At 41.6% G+C, this 21,501-nt stretch overlaps 1 protein-coding gene across 2 annotated transcripts in view; it reads left to right on the top strand.

Moving 5' to 3' along the window:
• Positions 1 to 1,000: 1,000 nt before the first annotated feature.
• Positions 1,001 to 21,501, top strand: part of ptprq (protein tyrosine phosphatase receptor type Q) — a 41,613-nt gene continuing 21,112 nt past the window's right edge. For both annotated transcript variants that reach the window (XM_068312399.1, XM_068312400.1), the window contains exons 1-24: positions 1,001 to 1,158; positions 1,304 to 1,429; positions 1,518 to 1,662; positions 1,769 to 2,053; positions 2,133 to 2,350; positions 3,963 to 4,143; positions 4,339 to 4,713; positions 4,809 to 5,120; positions 5,747 to 6,040; positions 9,982 to 10,281; positions 11,027 to 11,157; positions 12,479 to 12,608; positions 12,780 to 12,933; positions 13,101 to 13,207; positions 13,748 to 13,845; positions 14,291 to 14,459; positions 14,557 to 14,817; positions 14,950 to 15,110; positions 16,967 to 17,078; positions 17,625 to 17,733; positions 18,127 to 18,241; positions 20,474 to 20,543; positions 20,868 to 21,067; positions 21,238 to 21,466. In XM_068312399.1, the coding sequence (XP_068168500.1) occupies positions 1,114 to 1,158; positions 1,304 to 1,429; positions 1,518 to 1,662; positions 1,769 to 2,053; positions 2,133 to 2,350; positions 3,963 to 4,143; positions 4,339 to 4,713; positions 4,809 to 5,120; positions 5,747 to 6,040; positions 9,982 to 10,281; positions 11,027 to 11,157; positions 12,479 to 12,608; positions 12,780 to 12,933; positions 13,101 to 13,207; positions 13,748 to 13,845; positions 14,291 to 14,459; positions 14,557 to 14,817; positions 14,950 to 15,110; positions 16,967 to 17,078; positions 17,625 to 17,733; positions 18,127 to 18,241; positions 20,474 to 20,543; positions 20,868 to 21,067; positions 21,238 to 21,466 (4,327 nt within the window). In that variant the 5' untranslated portion in view covers positions 1,001 to 1,113. The remainder of the gene's footprint in view (positions 1,159 to 1,303; positions 1,430 to 1,517; positions 1,663 to 1,768; positions 2,054 to 2,132; positions 2,351 to 3,962; positions 4,144 to 4,338; positions 4,714 to 4,808; positions 5,121 to 5,746; positions 6,041 to 9,981; positions 10,282 to 11,026; positions 11,158 to 12,478; positions 12,609 to 12,779; positions 12,934 to 13,100; positions 13,208 to 13,747; positions 13,846 to 14,290; positions 14,460 to 14,556; positions 14,818 to 14,949; positions 15,111 to 16,966; positions 17,079 to 17,624; positions 17,734 to 18,126; positions 18,242 to 20,473; positions 20,544 to 20,867; positions 21,068 to 21,237; positions 21,467 to 21,501) is intronic.

Consider the following 21,501-nt stretch of genomic DNA (forward strand, 5'->3'; position numbering starts at 1 on the left):
CCCTCTCTTTACACACGCGCGCACACACACACACACACACACACACATACACACACACACACACACACTCACACACACACACACACAGTTTTTTAGCCTACACTCTTACCACATACACTGTCTGATTCAGCATTTGTAGAGCTGATATGTGTTTGTGTTTCATCCCAGAGACGAAATTGTTGTGTGGGAGTCACCTCTTCATAAAAGAACCCCTTGGTGGACTCAGCTTTCTATATGTCAGTCATTTCTCCCTTTCACATTCTTGCCATTCCACGCTGGTCAGTGGTGCCTCCACACTCCAAGTCCAAGCCAAAGCATTCTCACCACTGAACAATTTGCTGCACGTACTTATTTCAGAGGTTATAAAAGAACCCATGAAAACAAAATTTTGGATCTTTCTGCTGCGACTCACTGTCATACAGACACGCAAAGCTGGTAGATATGGTCATTGAGCACATCTCATTTTACCACAAAGCTCCACAGCATCTCATCCCTCCCCCTCCTCCTTTCAATTCGCCCCATCATCCCCCATCCCTCCATAATACTCTCCTCTCCTCGGGAGCCCGGCTCTGGAGCGGGCATGTGCCCGAGGTTGTCGTGGTGAGAGCTACTCTTATCCCAACAAAGAGTCGGAGCAAATTGGTAGAATGGGACACATTCTCTCTCTTTTTCCTCTCTCCGGGGGTGTCTCCCCCCTCAAACCAGGGGCTGCTTCATGGCTGGAACATCGATCACTGAACGCTGATGCGGAATTGAACGCGCGCTAAATTCAAAGTCCTGGCTGTGCGTAAATCTCACGTACGAACAGGTGGAGGTCCCCCCCCCCCCCCCCCATCTGAGATCGCTACGTAGTTGTAACTTACTTTTGAAGAGTTTTGGGACAGTTAAAAGTAAACTTTGACGCCCAGCTCTGCGTCAGCGACCCAAATAGTTTGGGACTTTCCACAACCGATGTTTACGCAAGACTGTCTCTAGTTTATTTATGAGCGGACCAGCGGCTGGAAGCACAGCCGGGACCCGTTGTTTCTTGTTTGGGATGTGATGTGTTTTTATTGACCAGGTGAATCAGTGATGGATGTAGTTTACGCTTGATGAGGTAACGTGACATTCCCGATGGGTGGAGCGGAGCGTCTGTGGTTACTTTCTAGTTTATACCAGGTAAGATATAGCCCCGTAAAAATGTCCGTTCTGTTCAGTTTTGTGTGATGTGCCTTCAGCTCGTTTTCCCTGCTTGTACTGGTATTACATGTATCCACGGTTGCATTTCTCCTCTGTGACTGCATGTTGCTTTCCTCCTCCTCAGCTGTTCTTGCTGACCTTTGAACAGCATCTAACCCCCGTGCAGATGGAACTGGTTTTTAAGTCCTTTCCATCCGCTAAAAAGTCAGACATCTACACAGTCACATGTAGGACTGCAAGTAACCATTTGGTGAGAACACCTGTCGTAGAGATAATAGCAGAATTATTTACATCCATTTGTTTTAAGAATAAACAAAATTATCATTATGTCTCTGCAGGTGTATGTGGAGCCCATTACTCATTCAGCGTGCTCCCCTGACTGCAAGATTTCTCTGCAGTTGATTGAGAATCCGAGTGGATATAACATCACACTTAGATCCAGCCGAGATCAGGCTATTTTTGAGGAAAAGTCGTTTCACTTCAGTGAGTGTGAACGTGAATACAGAAGTCTTGCTGCAGACATAACAAAATACTTCCTAATCAATCAACTAATTTGAACTTTCCTCCTTTTCTTTGTATTTGGGTCCAGTTCCAGTCTCCATGTCCTCCATCCGTGTACTCAGCTCAGTAACTACTGCTATCCTGATGTGGTCGCTTCACAGACATCAAACACTATCCACCTTAAGTCTTTACAACACTCACACACATTCTGTCACACACATATTTCACATAAACTCCTCAGAGCCTATGTCTCAATACACAGTGAAAGGTCTTCTTCCTGGCACGCGCTTTAAGGCCATCGCTGTGGTGACAACATTCTTCAAAGACTATGATTTCACCTTGAAGCAGACACTCAGCATTGATGCAGAAACAGGTGACAATTGTGTTTTTCCAGCTGATGGCAGAGAGGGAGGGATCCACTGATATTAACTGGTGGTAATTTCTCTCTTTAGCTCAGTGTCCCCCTAATTGGTTCCCCAATGACAGAAGCTGCTACACTGTGAAAAGGACAAGTTTGACCTGGATGGAGGCCAACCACAGATGCAGACAGCTGGTAGCTGGAAGTCGCCTGGCTGATCTGAAAACCACTGAAAACCTGCTCTTCGTATCATCCCACCTTGTGGGCCAGAACTCTCTCCCCCTGCTGTGGACTGGATACAATGACCAGCAGGTAGCCTCCTTACAACAATTTCTACTTCCAGGAATAAGTACCAATAATTTGTTTTATTCTCATTTCCTCAGTAAGAGACACAATAGATATTAACTTGATGCTATCACCTTATTGTTGTATTATTATATTGTAAGAATAGCTAATATTTCTCTGATAATGCGCATATTTATTTTGTGAACCCTACTCACCATGGTTTAGTAGGAGTTTTCATGAATAACTCATTTGATAATTTAAGGATTGGTTTATGAAGAAAGAGTTTTGATTAAACATTTACAAATCCATGCATACTGTATATTTTATATCCTTCGGGCTGTCACTAGATATTCTATCCAGCATGACAATCATACTCATGCAGAATTTGAAGAGCATGAACAAAAAGGATTTCCTTCGTAAAATTTCATCATACATATTGCCACTTCGAAAACCAAAAGATATTCCAGTATTCACAAGTGTTCACAGTAAGGAAGTATATTTTTATACTTTCTGCGTGAGGGACCCCACATACAGGAAATAAAAATGGCTGTTTTTGATACGTTTTTTAGAAATATATCAAAATTTTAGGGGGCGGCAGTGGCTCAGTGGTAGAGCAATTGTCTTGAAGACAGCCATCTGAGGTTCGAATCCCGCTCCCGCCAGAACATCCATCAGAGTGTGAGCTGATGGTGGCAGGTGTCGGCTCACCTCCCAACCACTGCCTAGCCGTCCCCCTACAAGATGCTCATTGGGGCGCGACCCTTGTGCGCGACCTGTCACTCCGCCTCCCTTGTACCATTATATGTCCTCTCTGTCAACTAATTGCATGCCTACAGGCCCCTAGTGTGTGCTGTGTTCAAGGGCCTGTAACCTGTAACCCTGTGTGTAATTAACACATATATGTACATGCGTGAGTGTGAAGAGTAAAAAGAATTTCCCCAAGAGGGATTAATAAAGTACTGATTATTATTATGGCTCCGCTGTACACTGGCGTCGTGCCTGGAGTGTCCCCTGCCTCATGTCCTGAGACTGCCGGGATAGGCACCGGCTCCCCCGCGACCTGCGTTAGCGGATTAAGCGGGTTAGAAAATGACTGACTGACTGATTATTATTATTATTATTAATAGCAAAAGAAAATTAATTTATATTTGCAATGAATAAATAAGTGTATAATTTTACATAATCCTCTTTGTACAATTTTTTAAAGACAATTCAAAATAATTTAGAAAAATAAATATCTTATTCATAGGAATTAAAGCTGGCCTTATGAGTCAAATGCTTTCTTTTGTACTGTCTTTACCAGCTCCTGCAGTGAGGTCCGTACATATTTTTGTTTATCTTCTCATACAAAATCATAGCCCAGTGAGACCACAAAGACATTTTGACTTAATTTTAGGCCAAGCAGCAGCAAAGTCGTAAATCTGTGTTATGGTAATCTGAAATTCTGATGAGGCAAAGTGGTTTACTCTCAAACAGGAAAAGCCGCATGGCAGCAGTTTCTTCTCAAATAGGAGCTCTGGGTTTGATGTTTTTACTTAATGACAGTGAACAGAGTGATATAATAAGTCAATGACTGTGGAATATATTTGTGAAGTTTTTACAGTACATCATGTAATATTGCTGATCTTCCATACCACAGGAGGAGGAACGGCCTTTCTGGTCTGATGGCGCAGCCCGTAACCTTACAAACGCTATGGTTTCATCACCGCCGACCAATCACATGGGCTGTTTCGTCCTTCAGAGGAATGCCACAGGGCTGGGATACTTTGTCACTCCGTTCTTTTGTAGCATCCGCTTACCCTTCATCTGCCAGTACCAGAGTAATAACCTTTGTCATACAACTTTATTAACAAATATTGCATTGTCAATACCTGTTATGACTGATTTGACAGAATCAAGTTCGATAACTCATGGCTTCACCAGTTTACTATAATCATATAAGTAATATGAACTTCTTTCCTTTATTTGTCCTCAAGATGTGATGATGTTGCTCTGTCTCGCTCTCTCTTTCCCAGTACCCCCAGTCCCTTCTTTATTCTCCTTTGACTTGAGTCAGGTGACGGAGCAACAGGTCGAGCTTCGCTGGAGTGACCTCTCGTCCCTGAACTCACTTAATCTGTCATCTTTTGAGATATTCCTCCAGTACCAAGAGGAGGCATATAGAGAGATGGGTCAAGGTGGAGAGGATAAAAGCAGGGAATCAGAGGGAAAAGAGGCCACACTGAACCAAAGAAGCGTGAAAAAAATTGTCAGGGTTCCCATTTCTCTCACCTCCAGAGGGGTAACTGTGGCAGGTTTGTCACCGGGGAGCATTTATCGTTTCACCCTTCAAGCTGCTTACCCTCGTGGCTCCACCTGGAGCTTGGGACAGACACGGACTGCATACACCAGTAGGTCTGCTGACAAGCTGTCACACGCATTAGTTGAACTAACAATGTCCAACAACACAATCTGACTTGAAATATTCATGTCGTCATTCTCACAGGACCACTTCCTCCAAAAAATATCACTGTCGGACACATTACCTTCAATCAGGTTTGTGTTCACTGGCTGCTGAGAAACGCCCATGTAACGGGTGAATCGAGATTTGTTGTGCGCTATATGGACACGTCTACAAGAGAAGAGAGAATCATTGGAATGACCAGCATTTCCAGATTTTTTGAGACTGGCTCTTTGCAGTCATACACAGCCATCATCGGAGGGCTGGAATCATATAAGAAATATAGGATTGAAGTATTCACAGTCGCCCAGCATGGGATAGAGAGCTGCGGACACACACCTGTGACTGTGCAGACTGGTAAGCATGTAACATATAGCAGACAGAAAGTCTTCTATGAAGCTGTGACAAGACTCAGTAACAGAACCCTTTTCTGATAAAGGCCTTTGCTCATATTGTTAATCCTTTCTTTATAAAATTGTCTTTTAAGCATTGCTTCTTATAATTAATGAAAGTTGTCCCACACAATACAGTAGATGCTTAAATATATGCCAGCATTCACCAGCTGAGGGTTGACGGGATGTTTGTGCCATTAGACTGTTACTCTAGTTACTGTAGCATCTTCAGTTCAAGGTGTAGAAATTGAGGTGGACTCTCCTGAAGATAAATCCTGCATGAAGCAATTTGGTTAAGCAGCTTAAAATCTTAAAACCAAGCTATTGATACAGTCAGTGGGTTTAATTGACTTCTGTAACCTAATAGTGATAATGATCAAATTAAATCATTTAGCTTTCAAATACGTTTCCGTGATTTGGTTGTAATACTCAATTTCAAATACAGCTAAGTAAATAAGAAATAATTATATAGCTATTTGCTTCTCTTATCAAAAGGATAACCTTTTTAAAAAACGTAGTTATAACTTTTTTGCAGTGGAAGCTTTGTCCTTGGCTGACAACTAAACAACTCTCTCCATTTGTGGCTCTTAGCAGTGAGGGCCCCAGATGGTCTGATGGTGTCGAGCCAGACTGAAAATCTGACAGTCTGTTGGACTACTCCACCTGATGACCCACCAGATGGTTATTATGTCACATCCCACCCACTCTTTCCTTCTAATCTTACCTCACTGTGGATAAACCAGTCCAGCCCTGGGGCACAACGGGTAAACCAGTCTGTGTGTGTTAGTTTTGGTGCGTTTACTCCAGGTCAGACCTATGAAGTTGGAGTTATAGCCTTAAGGGGAAAAGACAGGAGCCAGAGGACCAGCATCAGACACACCACAGGTAAGAGAAACAAAATGGATCTAGCTTAGAGTTATAGCTTTATTTTGTCAAATGAAGAAGAGATTAGGTTTATACAGTACAAAAATCTTCTTCTTTTCCTTTCGGCTTTTCCCTTCAGGGGTCGCCACAGCGAATCAGTTGCCTCCATCTAACCCTGTCTTCTGCATCCTCTTCTCTCACACCAACTGCCTTCATGTCCTCTTTCACTACATCCATAAACCTCCTCTTTGGTCTTCCTCTAGGCCTCCTGCCTGGCAGTTCAAAACTCAGCATCCTTCTACCAATATATTCACTATCTCTCCTCTGGACATGTCCAAACCATCTCAGTCTGGCCTCTCTGACTTTATCTCCAAAACCTTTAACATGTGCTGTCCCTCTGATGTACTCATTCCTGATCCTATCCTTCCTGGTCACTCCCAAAGAGAACCTCAGCATCTTCATCTCTGCTACCTCCAGCTCTGTCTCCTGTATTTTCCTCAGTGACACTGTCTCTAGACCAAACAACATCGCTGGTCTCACCACAGTTTTGTACACTTTTCTTTTCATTTTGGCTGAAACTCTTCTATCACACATCACACCTGACACTTTCCTCCACCCGTACCATCCTGCCTGTACACACTTCTACACCTCTTTTCCACACTCTCCATTGCTCTGGACTGTTGACCCTAAGTACTTAAAATCCACCACCTTCTTGATCTCTTCTCCCTGTAATCTTATTCTTCCACTTGGGTCCCTCTCATTCACACACATATACTCTGTCTTACTGCGGCTAACCTTCATTCCTCTCCTTTCCAAGACAAACCTCCACGTGGGTACCAGCACCTGTTCCCTGCTCTCACTGCAGATCACAATGTCATTTTCAAACATCATACTCCATGGAGTTTCCTGCCTAACCTCGTCTGTCAGCCTGTCCATCACCATAGCGAACAAGAAGGGGCTCAGAGCTGATCCCTGATGCAGTCCCACCTCCACCTTGAACTGCTCTGTCACACCTACAGCACACCTCACTACTGTCTTACAGTCCTCTCTACATGTCCTGCACTGCTCTAACATACTTCTCTGCCACTCCAGACTTCCTCATACAATACCACAGTTCCTCTCTGGGCACCCTGTCATAAGCTTTCTCCAGATCTACAAAAACACAATGCAGCTCCCTCTGGCCTTCTCTGTACTTCTCTATCAACATCCTCAAAGCAAAAACTGCATCTGTAGTACTCTTTTTTGGCATGACACCATACTGCTGCTCAAAATTGCTCACTTCTGCCCGTAGTCTAGCTTCAACTACTCTTTGCCATAACTTCATTGTATGGCTCATCAGCTTTATTCCTCTGTAGTTGCCACAACTCTGCACATCTCCCTTGTTCTTAAAAATGGGTACCAGCACACTTCTCCTCCATTCCTCATGCATCTTCTCACTATTTAAGATCTTGTTGAACAACCCAGTCAGAAGCGCTACTGCCATCTCTCGTAGACACTTTCAAACCTCTACAGGTATATCATCAGGACCGACTGCCCTTCCACTCTTCATCCTCTTCAATGTCCTCCTCACTTCACCTGACTAATCTTTGCTACTTCCTGGTCCACAACAGTCACCTCTTCTAGTCTTTGTTCACTCTCATTTTCATCGTTCATCAACTCTTCAAAGTACTCTTTCCATCTTCCCATCACACTACTGGCACCTGTCAATAGACTTCCATCGCTATCCTTAATCACCCTAACCTGCTGCACGTCCTTCCAATCTCTGTGTCTCTGTCTTGCCAACCTGTATAGATCAGTCTCTCCCTCCTTACTGTCCAACCTAGCATACAAATCATCATAAGCTTCTTGTTTGGCCTTTGCCACCTCTACTTTCACCTTACACTGCATCTCCCTGTACTCCTGTCTACTCGCCTCAGTCCTCTCAGTGTCCCACTTCCTCTTAGCTAACCTCTTTCTCTGTATACACTCCTGTACCACTTCATTCCACCACCAAGTCTCCTTATCTATTTTCCTACCAGATGACACACCAAGTACTGTCCTACATGTCTCCCTGATCACATTAGCTGTAGTTGTCCAGTCATCTGGAAGCACCTCTTGGCCACTCAGAGCCTGTTTTAACTCCTTCCTAAAAGTCATGCACCATTTCGTCCTCTGCTCTGCCTTTGTCCACTTCATCTTCCTCACTACCAGAGTCATCCTACACACCACCATCCTAGGTTGTTTGGCTACATTCTCACCTTCCACTACTTTGCAGTCACCGATCTCCTTCAGATTACACCGTCTACACAAGATGTATTCTACCTGTGTGCTCCTACCTCCACTCTTATAGGTCACCCTATGTTCCTGTCTCTTCTGGAAGAAAGTATTCACTATAGCCATTTCCATCCTTTTTGCAAAGTCAACTACCATCTGTCCTTCTGCATTCCTCTCCTGGATACCAAACCTGACCTTCACCTCCTCATCACCTCTGTTTCCTGCACCAACATGTCCATTGAAGTCTGCACCAATGACAACTCTCTCACTTCTAGGTATGCTCTGCATCACTTTGTCAAAGTCCAACCAGAATTTCTCCTTCTCCTCCAGCTCACATCCTACCTGTTGAGCATACCCGCTAACAACATTGAACACCACGCTTTCTATTTCTAGCTTCAGACTCATCACTCTATCTGACACTCTTTTTACCTCCAGGACATTCCTAACAAACTCCTCCTTCAAGATTACTCCTACTCCATTTCTCTTCCTGTCTGCACCATGATAGAACAACTTGAACCCTGCTCCTAAACTTCTAGCCTTGCTACCTTTCCACCTGGTCTCCTGGACACACAGTATGTCTACCTTCCTCTTCTGCATCATATCAACCAACTCTCTACCTTTTCCTGTCATAGTTCCAACATTCAACGTCCCTACTCTCAGTCCTATACTCTTGGTGTTCCTCTTCTCTCTCTTCCTACGGATACACTTTCCTCCTCTCCTTCCTCGACCAACAGTGGTCCAATTTCCACCGGCACCCAGTAGGTCAACAGCACCGATGGCGGTTGTTGTTAACCTGGGCCTCGACCAATGCGGTATGGAAATCATAGGTTTGATTCGCATGTTTGATTTGGCAAAAGTTTTACACCGGATGCCTTTCCTGACGCCACCGTCTGTATTTATCCGGGCTTGGGACCAGCACAATAAGACACTGGCTTGTGTCCTCTTGTGGCTACATTGTATACAGTACAAAAATAAACTACTTTATTCAGTTGTTTACTTATGAGGCTTCATAAGTCAGGTCCGACAAAACCATTGAGTCTCTTCTAAAGTTATTGAAATTTTTAGTAAATAATCCGTTCTTTGTCATCATCCACGAGTAGTGTGGTGGAGCAATGGTTACCACTGTCAACTACTCTTGACAAAAAGGTTGTTGTACATTCAAACCCACTCTGGGGACATTTCAGTTTGAATTTAGTATATTCTCTCCCAGTCTGATTTCCTCCAGCTTGGAGCAAAATCATGTTATATTAGTGAACTGGTACTAAATTATCCATAGGTATGAATGTGAACGGTTGTTTGTCTCTATCTGCCGTAATTGACAACCTGTATACATAGATTACACACCACTTACTGCTGATATAGTCAGCAGCCATTTTACAACCCTGCAAACAAATTGCGTTTTTTCTTTACACACTGTCCCTTATGTTATTTTTAAATAGAAAGACATAATAAAATTCATACTGGAAATAACGTAATTTATGTTATTAATTTGGAAATTGAGCTTTGCAAATAACTAAAAACAAAATGATCATGTCAACTGCAGATAAACTTGACAGAAGGTCTGCATGAAGAAGAAGAAGACATGAACATGAAGAAGATAAAGCAATATTTTTAAAAAAAATCTGAACCATAGCTTGATATATGCCAACACTATTTTTCGATTGATTTTGTAAAATCTTTTGAACTCCTTTTTTCTCCCTCTCCCTCAGATCCAATGCCAGTTCAGGTAGCAGTACCTCATTCAGTAGGTACAAACTTCGTACAGCTGTTCATCCAGCGACCACAGCTGGGGCTGATTGATGGGGTGAAAGTGTGTGTATGTCCAGGAGTGTGTGACGAAATGTGTGAGGGACTATGTGGGCACACATGTGATTGGCACCCTCTCCCTACTGGTGTTCACACTGTTAGCCTTCACAACCTCAGTCCAGGGTCAGAATACCAGCTCCGGGTGCACAGCACCAGCAGAGAGCAGATGGGACCAGCCTTCTTGAGCCGCTCTGTTAAAACAGGTGAGTGATGGATACACAGAATAATGCCCATATAGTAATCCAATGAGTGGGACAGATATGTTGAAAATTCTTCTGACTTAAAGGTGTGAATATAAACATTTATGCTAATATTGACTTGTATAATCTCACATCATAGCAGGGCCATTAGCAACAACCTTGTCTAATGATGTCATCAATGAGTCCAGAAGTTCCTGTTTTCCATACATACAAATTTCACCTGACAGTTGATAATTTTTTTTGCTTACTTAGTTCAGTCACTGATAAATGTATGATATATTGCTATTGTAGTCATAAGAAAACAAATAAACTCAGATTATAGTTTTCCTTTGTGAATATTTTGCACGCTGTCATCTCATGCATAATACAGCAACAGGATTAAATGAAACCTCATCTTAAAATCACAGCTCAACATTTAATGGTCCCCAAAATTGCTATTGTTTTCATAAGAAATCAAACTATAACACAGACAAATTTCATAGATTGAAATTAAGAAGTACCTTCATACCATGATCAAAAAAACAAAACAAAGCCATATAAGCTTTAATGTGTTGTGTTGTTCTGGACTCCAATTTGTTTCTAACTCTGGAATACATGCACTCTATTTCATCTCATTTGACCTGCAATGATTCTTGTTTGATGAATGAGGCACTTTGACAGGATTCCTATGGTTTTAAAAAATGTCCTCAACTGAAAGTGATGCAGGACCAATAATGTCAGTGTTGTTTGTGGGATTGATTAATTTTAGGTCTGGCACCTCCTATGAGAGTGAGGGAGGGTGTGGTGACAGATTCCTCCATAGAACTACTTTGGGATCCAGCTAAAGGACAGGCTCACAGCTACGAGGTCAACTGTCTCAACTGTGACCATCCACACACGGTAAACTCAGAAAAACTCTTTAAAATCTGTGAATGTTTTTGCACGTACATGATTTAAGAGGCAGGTTTGCTCAGGTAAATATTTGATTTCCCAGAGTGCCTGACAAGGACAGAAAAAGAGAAATGCAATGCCTCAAGCAAAGCCAGAGTCAGCACTTCATGAGATATTCATGTTGTCCAATAGCTGGCAGGATTTGACAACCTTAATTCCACTTTAGTTAGGACATCATTTAAAAAAAAATAATAATAAAAAAAAAAAAAAAAAAAATATATATATATATATATATATATATATATATATATATATATATATATATATATATATATATATATATATATATATATCGCAACTGCGGCTGCTCTCCTGGGCGAGGGAGAGCGGCGCGCGGAACGGAGATGGACGGAACGGTCTCTATCGCTCTGTCACTGCCTTGCTTTTGGGTAGGTGCTCCTAAAGTCTTTGCTGGTGCTACTAACTTCTACATTTGGGAGCACCAGTGCTACCACGAAAAGAAATTAATTTCGAGCCCTGATATATATATATATATAATAAACAAATTCCAAATTAATGTATAATTATATGTACAAAAATACACATTGATTTTGAATTTGATGGCTGCAATCTTGTTGCACAACCTTTTTTTTAGCCCTATATAACAAACAAAAAAAGATCTAAGCAAGAAATATCACTGGAAAATCGCAGCGTATGTCGGACTGGGGCATAAACGTGTACACACTCAGCCTTGTTTGGAAGAACTGTTACTTGATATATGATTTCAGTTTCTCAACAGTTCGAGGTCTCCCTTGTCAAATTTGGCATTTGATAATATGCCACATTATTTTCAGTGGGGACAGGTCTAGACATTTGCTGGGCTGGTCTGGTATCATTACTCTTACTTCACCGCCATTGAAAGGTGGCAGAATGTGGCTCAATATTGTCTTGCTGGAATAAACAGGGACATCTCTGAAAAAGAGAACAGTGCAATCTTGATGGCCTTTTTCATCCTTAGCCCAGGGAACACGATGTCCATGTTCTAAAAAAATGAAAAATATGAAATATCAAGTTCTCAAACCAAAAGACACTTTTCTTATTCAATGACCTCAAGCCCAAAGAGGTCAGCGGCACTCCTGGACATAGTTGATATGTGACTTTGTTTTTACACACTTATTTATTAATGCTTTACAGAGCATCCCCAACTCTTTGGCAGTTAGAGTTGTATTTTCAAGCATTAGTTTCCTTTCTTACTCTCTAACTGAAGCTGTTAGCGATGTATTATATCAACAATGCTCAACTTGTTTGGTTATATCATTGTGTGCTAAAGGTACAAAAGGTTGTCAGTCATAGTGCAGCGTTTTCTAGTCTGACTCCAGGAAGACTGTACCACTTCACTGTCAGAACTCAGAAGGAGTCCTTCACGGACAGTCCCCCCATCTCCATCAACATCACTACAGGTAAACGCTCACACACACACGCACGCACGCACACACACACACACACACACACACACACACACACACACACACACACACACACACACACACACACACACACACACACACACACACACACACACGCCAGCAGTCAAAATGCCCTAACGATTACACATAATGTACTTCTTATAGCTCCCACCCTGGCGGAGCTTTCTCTTGTCAATAAAACCTCATCATCCATATGCGTTGGTTGGAGTGTTGTCCGGGGAGGGATGAGCGGACTTGTCCTGTCAATCAAAAACAGGACAACCAATCAAGAGCTGATCATTTATGATCAGGAGCGCAGGTTAGTGTGTGCATGTCCTAGGGCCTGTACATATACAGTATAAATGATTGTATATGTGAAATTCTTCTTTGTTATATTTTTTATCAGACTTGAATTATGCTCGTAAACAGATTTTAACATGATAATTGTGTTTATGTCTGATTACCACAGCTGTTTGTGTTTCACAGAATTTACAATTTTGAAGGCCTCACTTCTGGAAGTCAATATACAATTGAAGTGATGAGCACCAGCAGAGGAAAAAGGAGCAAACCTGCTGAAATGATCCTGCATACTAGTAAGTTCTCGATAAAGGTAATGTGGAAGAAATAAATGTTGTCAGTTAGAAATATTTAATGCAACTTAAAGAGATATATCATAGAGATTGAAGAGATATATCTAAGAATTGCAGGTTTCCACATATTAACATGAGAAATTATTTACATGAAGCCTTAGCCTTACTTCATTCTTAATATTTTAATAAAATATTTCATTGGAGTAGGTCGGCAGTTGGCAAAAAAAATCACCATCTCAAAGGAAATAAGAGATCAAGCTTCAAAGGGAGGAATGAACTTCCACTTTTTATATACTGCACATCCTCAACATATTTGGAATCAATATTTGCTTGGGAGGCTATGAATAGTGTGTTTGATGTGATACTTTGTGCAAAGTTTTTATAAATTCTTCTCATAAAAGTAAAGGTATAAAATGATCCGCCTGTGTCTGCCTTCCAAAAAGAACTTTTAAAAGGTTGATTTCAAACACATATTCACAGATTGACAGTTGTTAATGATGATAAATAGTTTTTGTTAAATGCTAATTGTAATCTTGTCTGCAGTCCCAGAGGCGCCGCAGGAAGTGTCTCTTTCAGAGCAGGCAGGAACAGCTGCGTTCATCACCTGGAGACCACCGCCGGGGCAGGTGGAGGGGTACAAGGTAAGACACTCATGGATCTATTCACTTTCAGAGTAATGACAAAATGAGAGTCATTATGGGATGTTACTGTACAGTAACTCACGGTAATGTGGTTCACAGCCTTCCCGGCCTTATGAGGCCATCTCCATCAGGTTTGTCATTCATCTGCTGGTCCCTCAACAAACACTGTCATCACACACAGATTTGGTTACCTGCTCTTTAAAAATACATGACCTCTGTGGACACACAGCCAAGACCAATGACAAAGCACATTACAAACACACACACACACACACACACACACACACACACACACACACACACACACACACACACACACACACACACAAACACACACACAAAACAGAAACAAATCCACAGGTATGTATGATTGGTAACATTAAATTAAATTAGGATTTAGTGTTTCCTTTCAAAAAGACTGATTCTTCATGTTTTATTTTCTCAGATTATTTTTGGCCAGCAGTCGGTAAACAGGAGATCGTGGATTGAGAGTTTTGTGGAAGGCACAAGTTATGAGATCAAAGACTTAATCCCGGGGTCAGATTATGGTGTCGTCATTCAAAGTGTGCTGGGATCTGACATCAGTGAGGCAGTCCAGAGAGATTTCAGCACACGTAAGAGACGCACATTTAAACACACTGCAATTTAAAGTTTATTGAATGAACAATTAAACTGTGCAATATAAAAAAAATACCCAAAACTGTTGTCCAGGTCCGGCGGGATTGAACACCCTCCGCCTTACCGACATGAACACCTCGTCTGTGTCTGTGAGATGGGACAATGCGCCTGGAGAGTTCGACTTCCACAGAGTCACTGTGGCAAACACCTCTGTCACAAACGTATTCACCATACCCAAAGAGGAGCAGGTTGCCGTGGTTACGGGGCTGGCGGACGGCTGCAGCTACAATGTTAGTGCTGAGCGAGTGAGAGGAGTGACACCAGGGAGTGCTGCTTTTCTGGCTGTAACCACAGGTAGACCATATTACAAGTGTGGTACAGGTCAACCTGGTGTTCCTGTCAACTGTTCCCATCACCGTTCATCAGATATACCCAAACTTTCTCCACCACACTGATGGTATTTCTCCCTTGCCTGTCCTTCATGAGTGCCAGCCCAGGTACAAGGACTACACGTCTTCAACGTTTCTGCACGAGCATTCTCACTTTTTTGGGAGCAGGCAGTGGGGTGTGTGGATCATTACCAGGTGACCCTGAAACCAAACCAGGGAGGGGTCAGAGTGCATCCTGCACGTGATGGTTACATTCAGGTACAGACACACACTCAGTGAGCAACACAATGCTTCTATTGTAAGTGTATATTTGAGTTTTTAGATTCTTGGACAGCACATTTTATCTAAATACAGTGTGTGTATCATTATTAAACCTGGTGAAATGCAGGATGACTTGTAGACTAGCTGCTGAGTTATGATACTAAATGTAAGAATTAACTACACATTCAAACATGCATGAATTATCACTCCTCGCATTCGGTAAAGTCCTACCCCTTCCCGCCTCTACCCGATTGCCAGGTGTCAGATAGTCCCCAAAATGTAACTTTACACACCACACACACACACACACACACACACACACACACACACACACACACACACACACACACACACACACACACACACACACACACACACACACACACACACACACACACACACACAGACAGACCATGGAATTGAGTAATAGATCTCATTATTTATTAAGTTTGCTTCATGAGCTCAACCCTGAATCATTCATTTGCCTGAGCAGCTCTCCCCGAAGAGCGAGAGAGAGAGAGAGAGAGAGAGAAGAGAGAGCAGAGGGAGAATGTTAGCCTTGTGCTAATGAAAGCACCCTCTGCCCTCCCTGACTAGATCATAAAAATTTGGAATACCTCAAGACCAAGAGCTTTTAATATCCAATGCCTGGACAACTAACTGTGACCTTTACTCATGCCACTAACCAGCACCTAGACGTGGACTTACTCCTGGTTAACTGAGCGGATTACCTGTTGATCATTGCTAACGATTCACTATTACTGCTGGCGAGGCCTCTAACCTGCTGTGTCTAAAGAAAAGCTAACTCTCCTACCAAGCATGGCCTTCCAGTCTCAAGTCCTGCTTCTCACACTCTACTTGGGACCGATGTGCTCTCAGGTAAGAATTGAACACTCAGCCTCAGCCATGGCTGTGCAGAAAAATGCACATACATATTCATTCAAAGCATGTAAGGTGATGAAGACATGACTGCCAGTACTAACACAGACTAAGACTGTCTGACAGTAAACAAATTAAAATCATAAATGAGCCTTTATCCTTCCAGCACAACCATCTTCATGTTGATATAGATCCACAACATTGTTATATTTTCCACACTCTTTTATTTTGTTTTAATTTTGCATCTATATTTGTGGGTATTTGTAGTGATGCTGTACTTTGCTCAAAGAAGTAAGAAAGAAAAACTACCTCCACAAAATACTTGTAAATAGGAACAGTTAACAGATTAATTAACAGAGTAGATTGAAACCAAATTAACAAAAAATGTCTTTTTTATAGCATTCATGCACTATATCACCTATAAATGAAGGAGAGACTGTCCAGGCCTGTCATTTCGTATTTGGGTGGATATTACCTAACAATGGGCTTCAATGTGACTGTGGATATTTAATGGACATGTTTCTGTTACTATATTTCCTATGCCAACAGTTAAACTGTTTGTCTTTTTTGTATTGTAACCTATGAACTTTAAAAAAAAAAAAAAAAGACATCTCATGTCTTACCTTCATCGAACTACATAAAAACAGAGTGCTTAGGAATTAGTTAGAAAGTCAGCTGAATGACTTAGCTAAAACTAAAGGATGAGTTTAAAACATACAGTTTTTGCTTAAAGAATCCAAAAGTGAACAAATCTCAGGAAAAAATATTAATATAAAAGTCAGTAGACCAAGTACAACATTCACATTTTCAATTTATACATGTCTGAACAAAATGTCAGCCTTAAGTTTCAAAACAAAGGTACTTAAATAGCGTCCTCCTCAAAATAAATCACTAAAAACACATTTTGGTTGAAGCAACAGTGCATGTTTATTCCTGTGTCGTGACCACATGTCCGTATCTTCCTGTTTTCATAGGCGGACGTGGTGAATGTCAGTCCGGGGACACAGTATACAGCCACAGTCACAGCCGCATCATCGTCCAACATCAGCCCAGGAATCAGCCGTATGATCAATACTAATGAGAGCGGTGAGACTCAGTGCCATCAGGGTCTCGCTTGCCCTCTGCCATTCACTCTCTGTATAATAGTCATAGACACAATCAGTGAAGGTGAAGGATAGGGACTAGTAGTGTGTGTGTGTGTGTGTGTGTGTGTGTGTGTATGTGTGTGTGTGTGTGTGTGTGTGTGTGTGTGTGTGTGTGCAAATGCGGGGGTATACTCTCTTCCCTGTCTAATTCTTCTTAGGTAACTTAAGACCGAGCTTTTGAGCTACTGGATGAATGGGTCTGAACTGAATGTCAGTAAAATGCCACTGCTGTGTGAGTTCTTATTCATCAGCGTTCAGCCCACAACACACTAACAGAGGCCCCCTATACACACACACACACACACACACTTGGAGGGTCGGCATTAATAACACTGCTCTTCAAATGACTCATTTGCTTGGTTGAGTTCAGATATTTATCAAAATATTGTGTCGTATTAAAAGAGATGGGGCACAGATGAACAAATGGAAATAAAATACTTTTCTTCTTCTTTTCTCTCCCTCCCATTATTTCCATCTTCTTCTCCAGATCCTGTTACACCTACAGAGTTGGAAGGAGAGGCCGTGGGCTCTAATGGTATCCTGCTCTCCTGGACAATGCCAAGTGATGCAAAACATTATGACGGATATGTCATCAGGTATTTGTTGATCTTTCAAAAAAAGAGTACTTTGGCATTTATTTATTCGTCTACTTTAGTGGGTTTAGTGGGTTTTTGAGTATGAAATCATCCAGTCATGATCGATATTAAAATGTTAATAAAGCACTGGTAGAGTTTCTGGGATGTTTTGTTTGATTTTTTAATTGTTGCAGTAATGGTAAGAAAAGACTCAAGTCTAAGCTGGTTTTTTTTCAATACATCAATATTACTGGACAGGTGATCAGATTTAAGGAGCCCATTCTCTGTTTTGCATGACGAGTTATGAAATGCTTTAGAGTACTACATTATATTGTGGAGCAGGCAGTATGAAAAAGTGTACTTGAATGAAATATATGGGTAACTGTAATCCTGAGAATGTATGTCTTCCTGTAGATACAAGGAGGTGTGTCCCTACCCTGATCCCACCTTCACACAGGTGACCAAGTATCTGGACATACCAGAGACGTTGCTAACCGACTTCACCTCAGGTTCTACGTACCACATTCAGGTAGGAAAGATTTTCAGCTCTATTGCCTTGACGGACTAGTTGACATGAATCGGTTTCAGTGATCCCAAACAACAATGAAACCATTATGCATTAAATCCTAATGGGATGATACACATGTCAAAAATTCAATGATATTACTAATGCATGGGTGTATATACAGGTTTAGAATTACCGGTAGGTATTTATTTGTTTTAGATAAAGATACATTCATAACAAACATCATGTATGTTCGTTTGGAAGTGGCTGGCTGTCACAGAGCCCACAGTTTCAGACCATTCTCTTGATCAGGCTGAATACAGGAAATTGATCCTGATTGCATTATTAAACAGGTAAACAGATCTATGGATCAGCCTTGGCTCTTTCCGCTGTCTGTTGTCACTGTGCTTGAATGGGATCAAGCTTATTAGTTTTCAGAATTCATTAACCCATGTTGACCTTAATACAAGTGGATTCTGAGAAACTGATGAAAATGTTTCTACTTGAATATACTGCATAAACTTAGCAATCGAAAATACTGCAGAATAATATGTAAACAAACAAATCAACAAATAAATAAATATACACACGCACGTACTGCAAGCTGTAAAAGATTCAGCCCTTTAAAGCATCGGATTATTTTCACGTACATTGAAATAAATGCTCAATAGAACAAATGTATAGGATTCCATTAGCTGTATACACCAGTATTTTTCTTACAAGGGCATTCGAGAGTCCTTTAGATGAAAATGTGGAAATCGCAGCTGTGCCGCTCCACACTGCAAAAGCTTGTTTCTTGAAAATAAAAGAAGTGGGATAAAGACAGAAAATATGTAGTTAACTTGTAAGTAATTCTGTAATAGGTCTGTAAATGGCTTTGAGCATCTAGAACTGAACATACTTATCTGTAATAGCACATTTTTTGTGTCATATTTGCTATTTTCAGTTATTATTCACAGGAAAAAAAGAATTAACTGGACTTACTGTAAGTTGACTGAAGACGTTTGATCTCTCCAAGAGGCTTCTTAAGTTCTTACCTACTGATATTGAACTTAAGAAGTATCTTAGATGAGAGGTGAAACATCCTCAACTAAACCTAAAGCAAATTATTTTGCGCTCTTTTTTTACCTAGAGTTGCATGACGGAAAACCTATGCAGACATCGCATAATGGTTCCTCGCATAGTGGCTCCTACCAATATGCAGTAAGGCTGCAATATGTATAATGATGTTTAGGTTGTTTAGCATTTAAGTTCCACTTCCTTGCTCAAAACAGTAGTAGTCCAGCAAAGAAAGATAGAAAACTAGTGATGTAAAAAGTTTTCCAATTCTTTTTTCATAGCAATTATATTCCAAGGTACGGTTTAAACATATCTTCGCACATCCCTGCTTAACAGAACAAAATAACTGGATTTTATGTGAATTAAGAGGAAGCTGTGAACCACGGATTGTGATAATTACGTTAGGTGGTTGCTATATTTTCTACCCACTGCCTGACCTCACCTACCTGTTTTTGGCTGGGGCCTTAGAAGCCCACTGCCTGAGGGCTGATGTATGGAGACCTCCCCCATGTAGAGAAATGAGAAGAATAAAAATTGCAGACAAGTTCTTCACCACACACTTCTAGTACCCATAAGTGATGATTGAGAAATAATCTTGATGCTCAGCAGGACAGCAGTGAATATGTAATATTTGTCATATATCTCTACTATAGAAAGCATATGACGGCTGAAAACGGAGGCTTTGGAGGTGCCATCCATCATTGTCTACTTAGTTATGTACCCTGATAATCAGACTTCAAATTCAATTTCATTTCCACATCACTGTTATATTCAGTTCATGCTGCTTGAATCTTGAAAGAAACATGATGAGGGCAGCAGTTCAGAGGCTGAGGAATGTCTAGATACTGTTAACATATACTCAAACATATACCTTTTTCTTACGTGTGTGTGTGCCTGTGAAGGGTGAATCTAAGCTAGACTGGTTGTTGCTTTGGCAGCTGTGTGCAAGTTTGTGTACATCAGTGTTTGTTTACATGTATACAGCGTGTGTGTGTGTGTGGGTGTGTGTGTGTGTGCGTGTGTGTGTGTGTGTGTGTGTGTGTGTGTGTGTGTGTGTGTGTGTGTGTGTGTGTGTGTGCGCCTAGGCTCACTCCATCAACTCTAACAAAGCTTATCTGGATCTGATGACTGCCCTTTTGACAGGAACATAAATTAATTATACTAACTCTCTCCTGCCTCCTCTCTCTTTCCCTGTAGGTTGCAGCCATATCCCCAGCTGGAATTGGAGCGTTCAGCAAATCTTTATACATAAAAACAGCTGAATCCCGTGTGTATTGATCCACGTGCACACACTCATGCAAAATAATCTCAAGATGTACAGTATTTTCCGCGCTATAAGGCGCACTGGATTATAAGGCACACCTTCAATGAATGGCCTATTTCAAAACTTCTTTTCATATATAAAGCGCACTGGATTATAAGGCGCACTCTCAGTTTTTGAGAAAGTTAAAGGCTTTTAGATGCGCCTTATAGTGCGGAAAATACTGTAATATAAAAACACACACACACATACAACATATTTATGTGTACATTTTTGTGTGTGTGTGTGTGTGTGTGTGTGTGTGTGTGTGTGTGTGTACATTCCTTGCAGCACCTGGCTTCGTGACCAACTTGACGACATCTGTCCAGAACCACACCTCCGTCTTGGTGACCTGGTTCCTACCGCACCGCATCAACGGACTCATCACAAAGTTTGCTGTCAAGGCAAAACACGCTCGTACTGGACAGACAGTTCGCACGCTGGAGGTCAACGCCGAGGAAATCATGACCATAGCACTGCCTCACTGCAATGTACTGTATTATACCTTCAACTTCAAGACATCCAAAAATAAAATTGTTTTTTTGAGTTGTTGAGGTTTACAAGCCACAAGGCCGCCCACCGGTGCAACACAAGGCCAGGAGTGAATGTTTCCTCATTCTTTTCCCTCTTTTCATATCCCTGGCTGATTTTGGGTGTTTAGGATGCAGCTGATATTTTGTCCCGTGCAACTCTCAGTCCCTTGGAGATGACAGCTTCGTCTCCACCCATCACCCTCTCGGCCGTGCCACCTGCAGCCTCCTGGAGTGTGCCCATATCAGTAGGAGTTGATCAGCTACGACCTTACACTGCCTATCTGTTCGAAGTGTCTGCATTCACCTCTGATGGAGAAGGACAAATAGCCTCTTCTATGGTCCGCATGCCAGAGTCAGGTGTGGAAAAAAATCTGCAACCCGGGTTGTAGTTT

The sequence above is a fragment of the Antennarius striatus genome, chromosome 4 (genome assembly GCF_040054535.1).
Source record: "Antennarius striatus isolate MH-2024 chromosome 4, ASM4005453v1, whole genome shotgun sequence".
Taxonomy (NCBI): Eukaryota; Metazoa; Chordata; class Actinopteri; order Lophiiformes; family Antennariidae; genus Antennarius; species Antennarius striatus.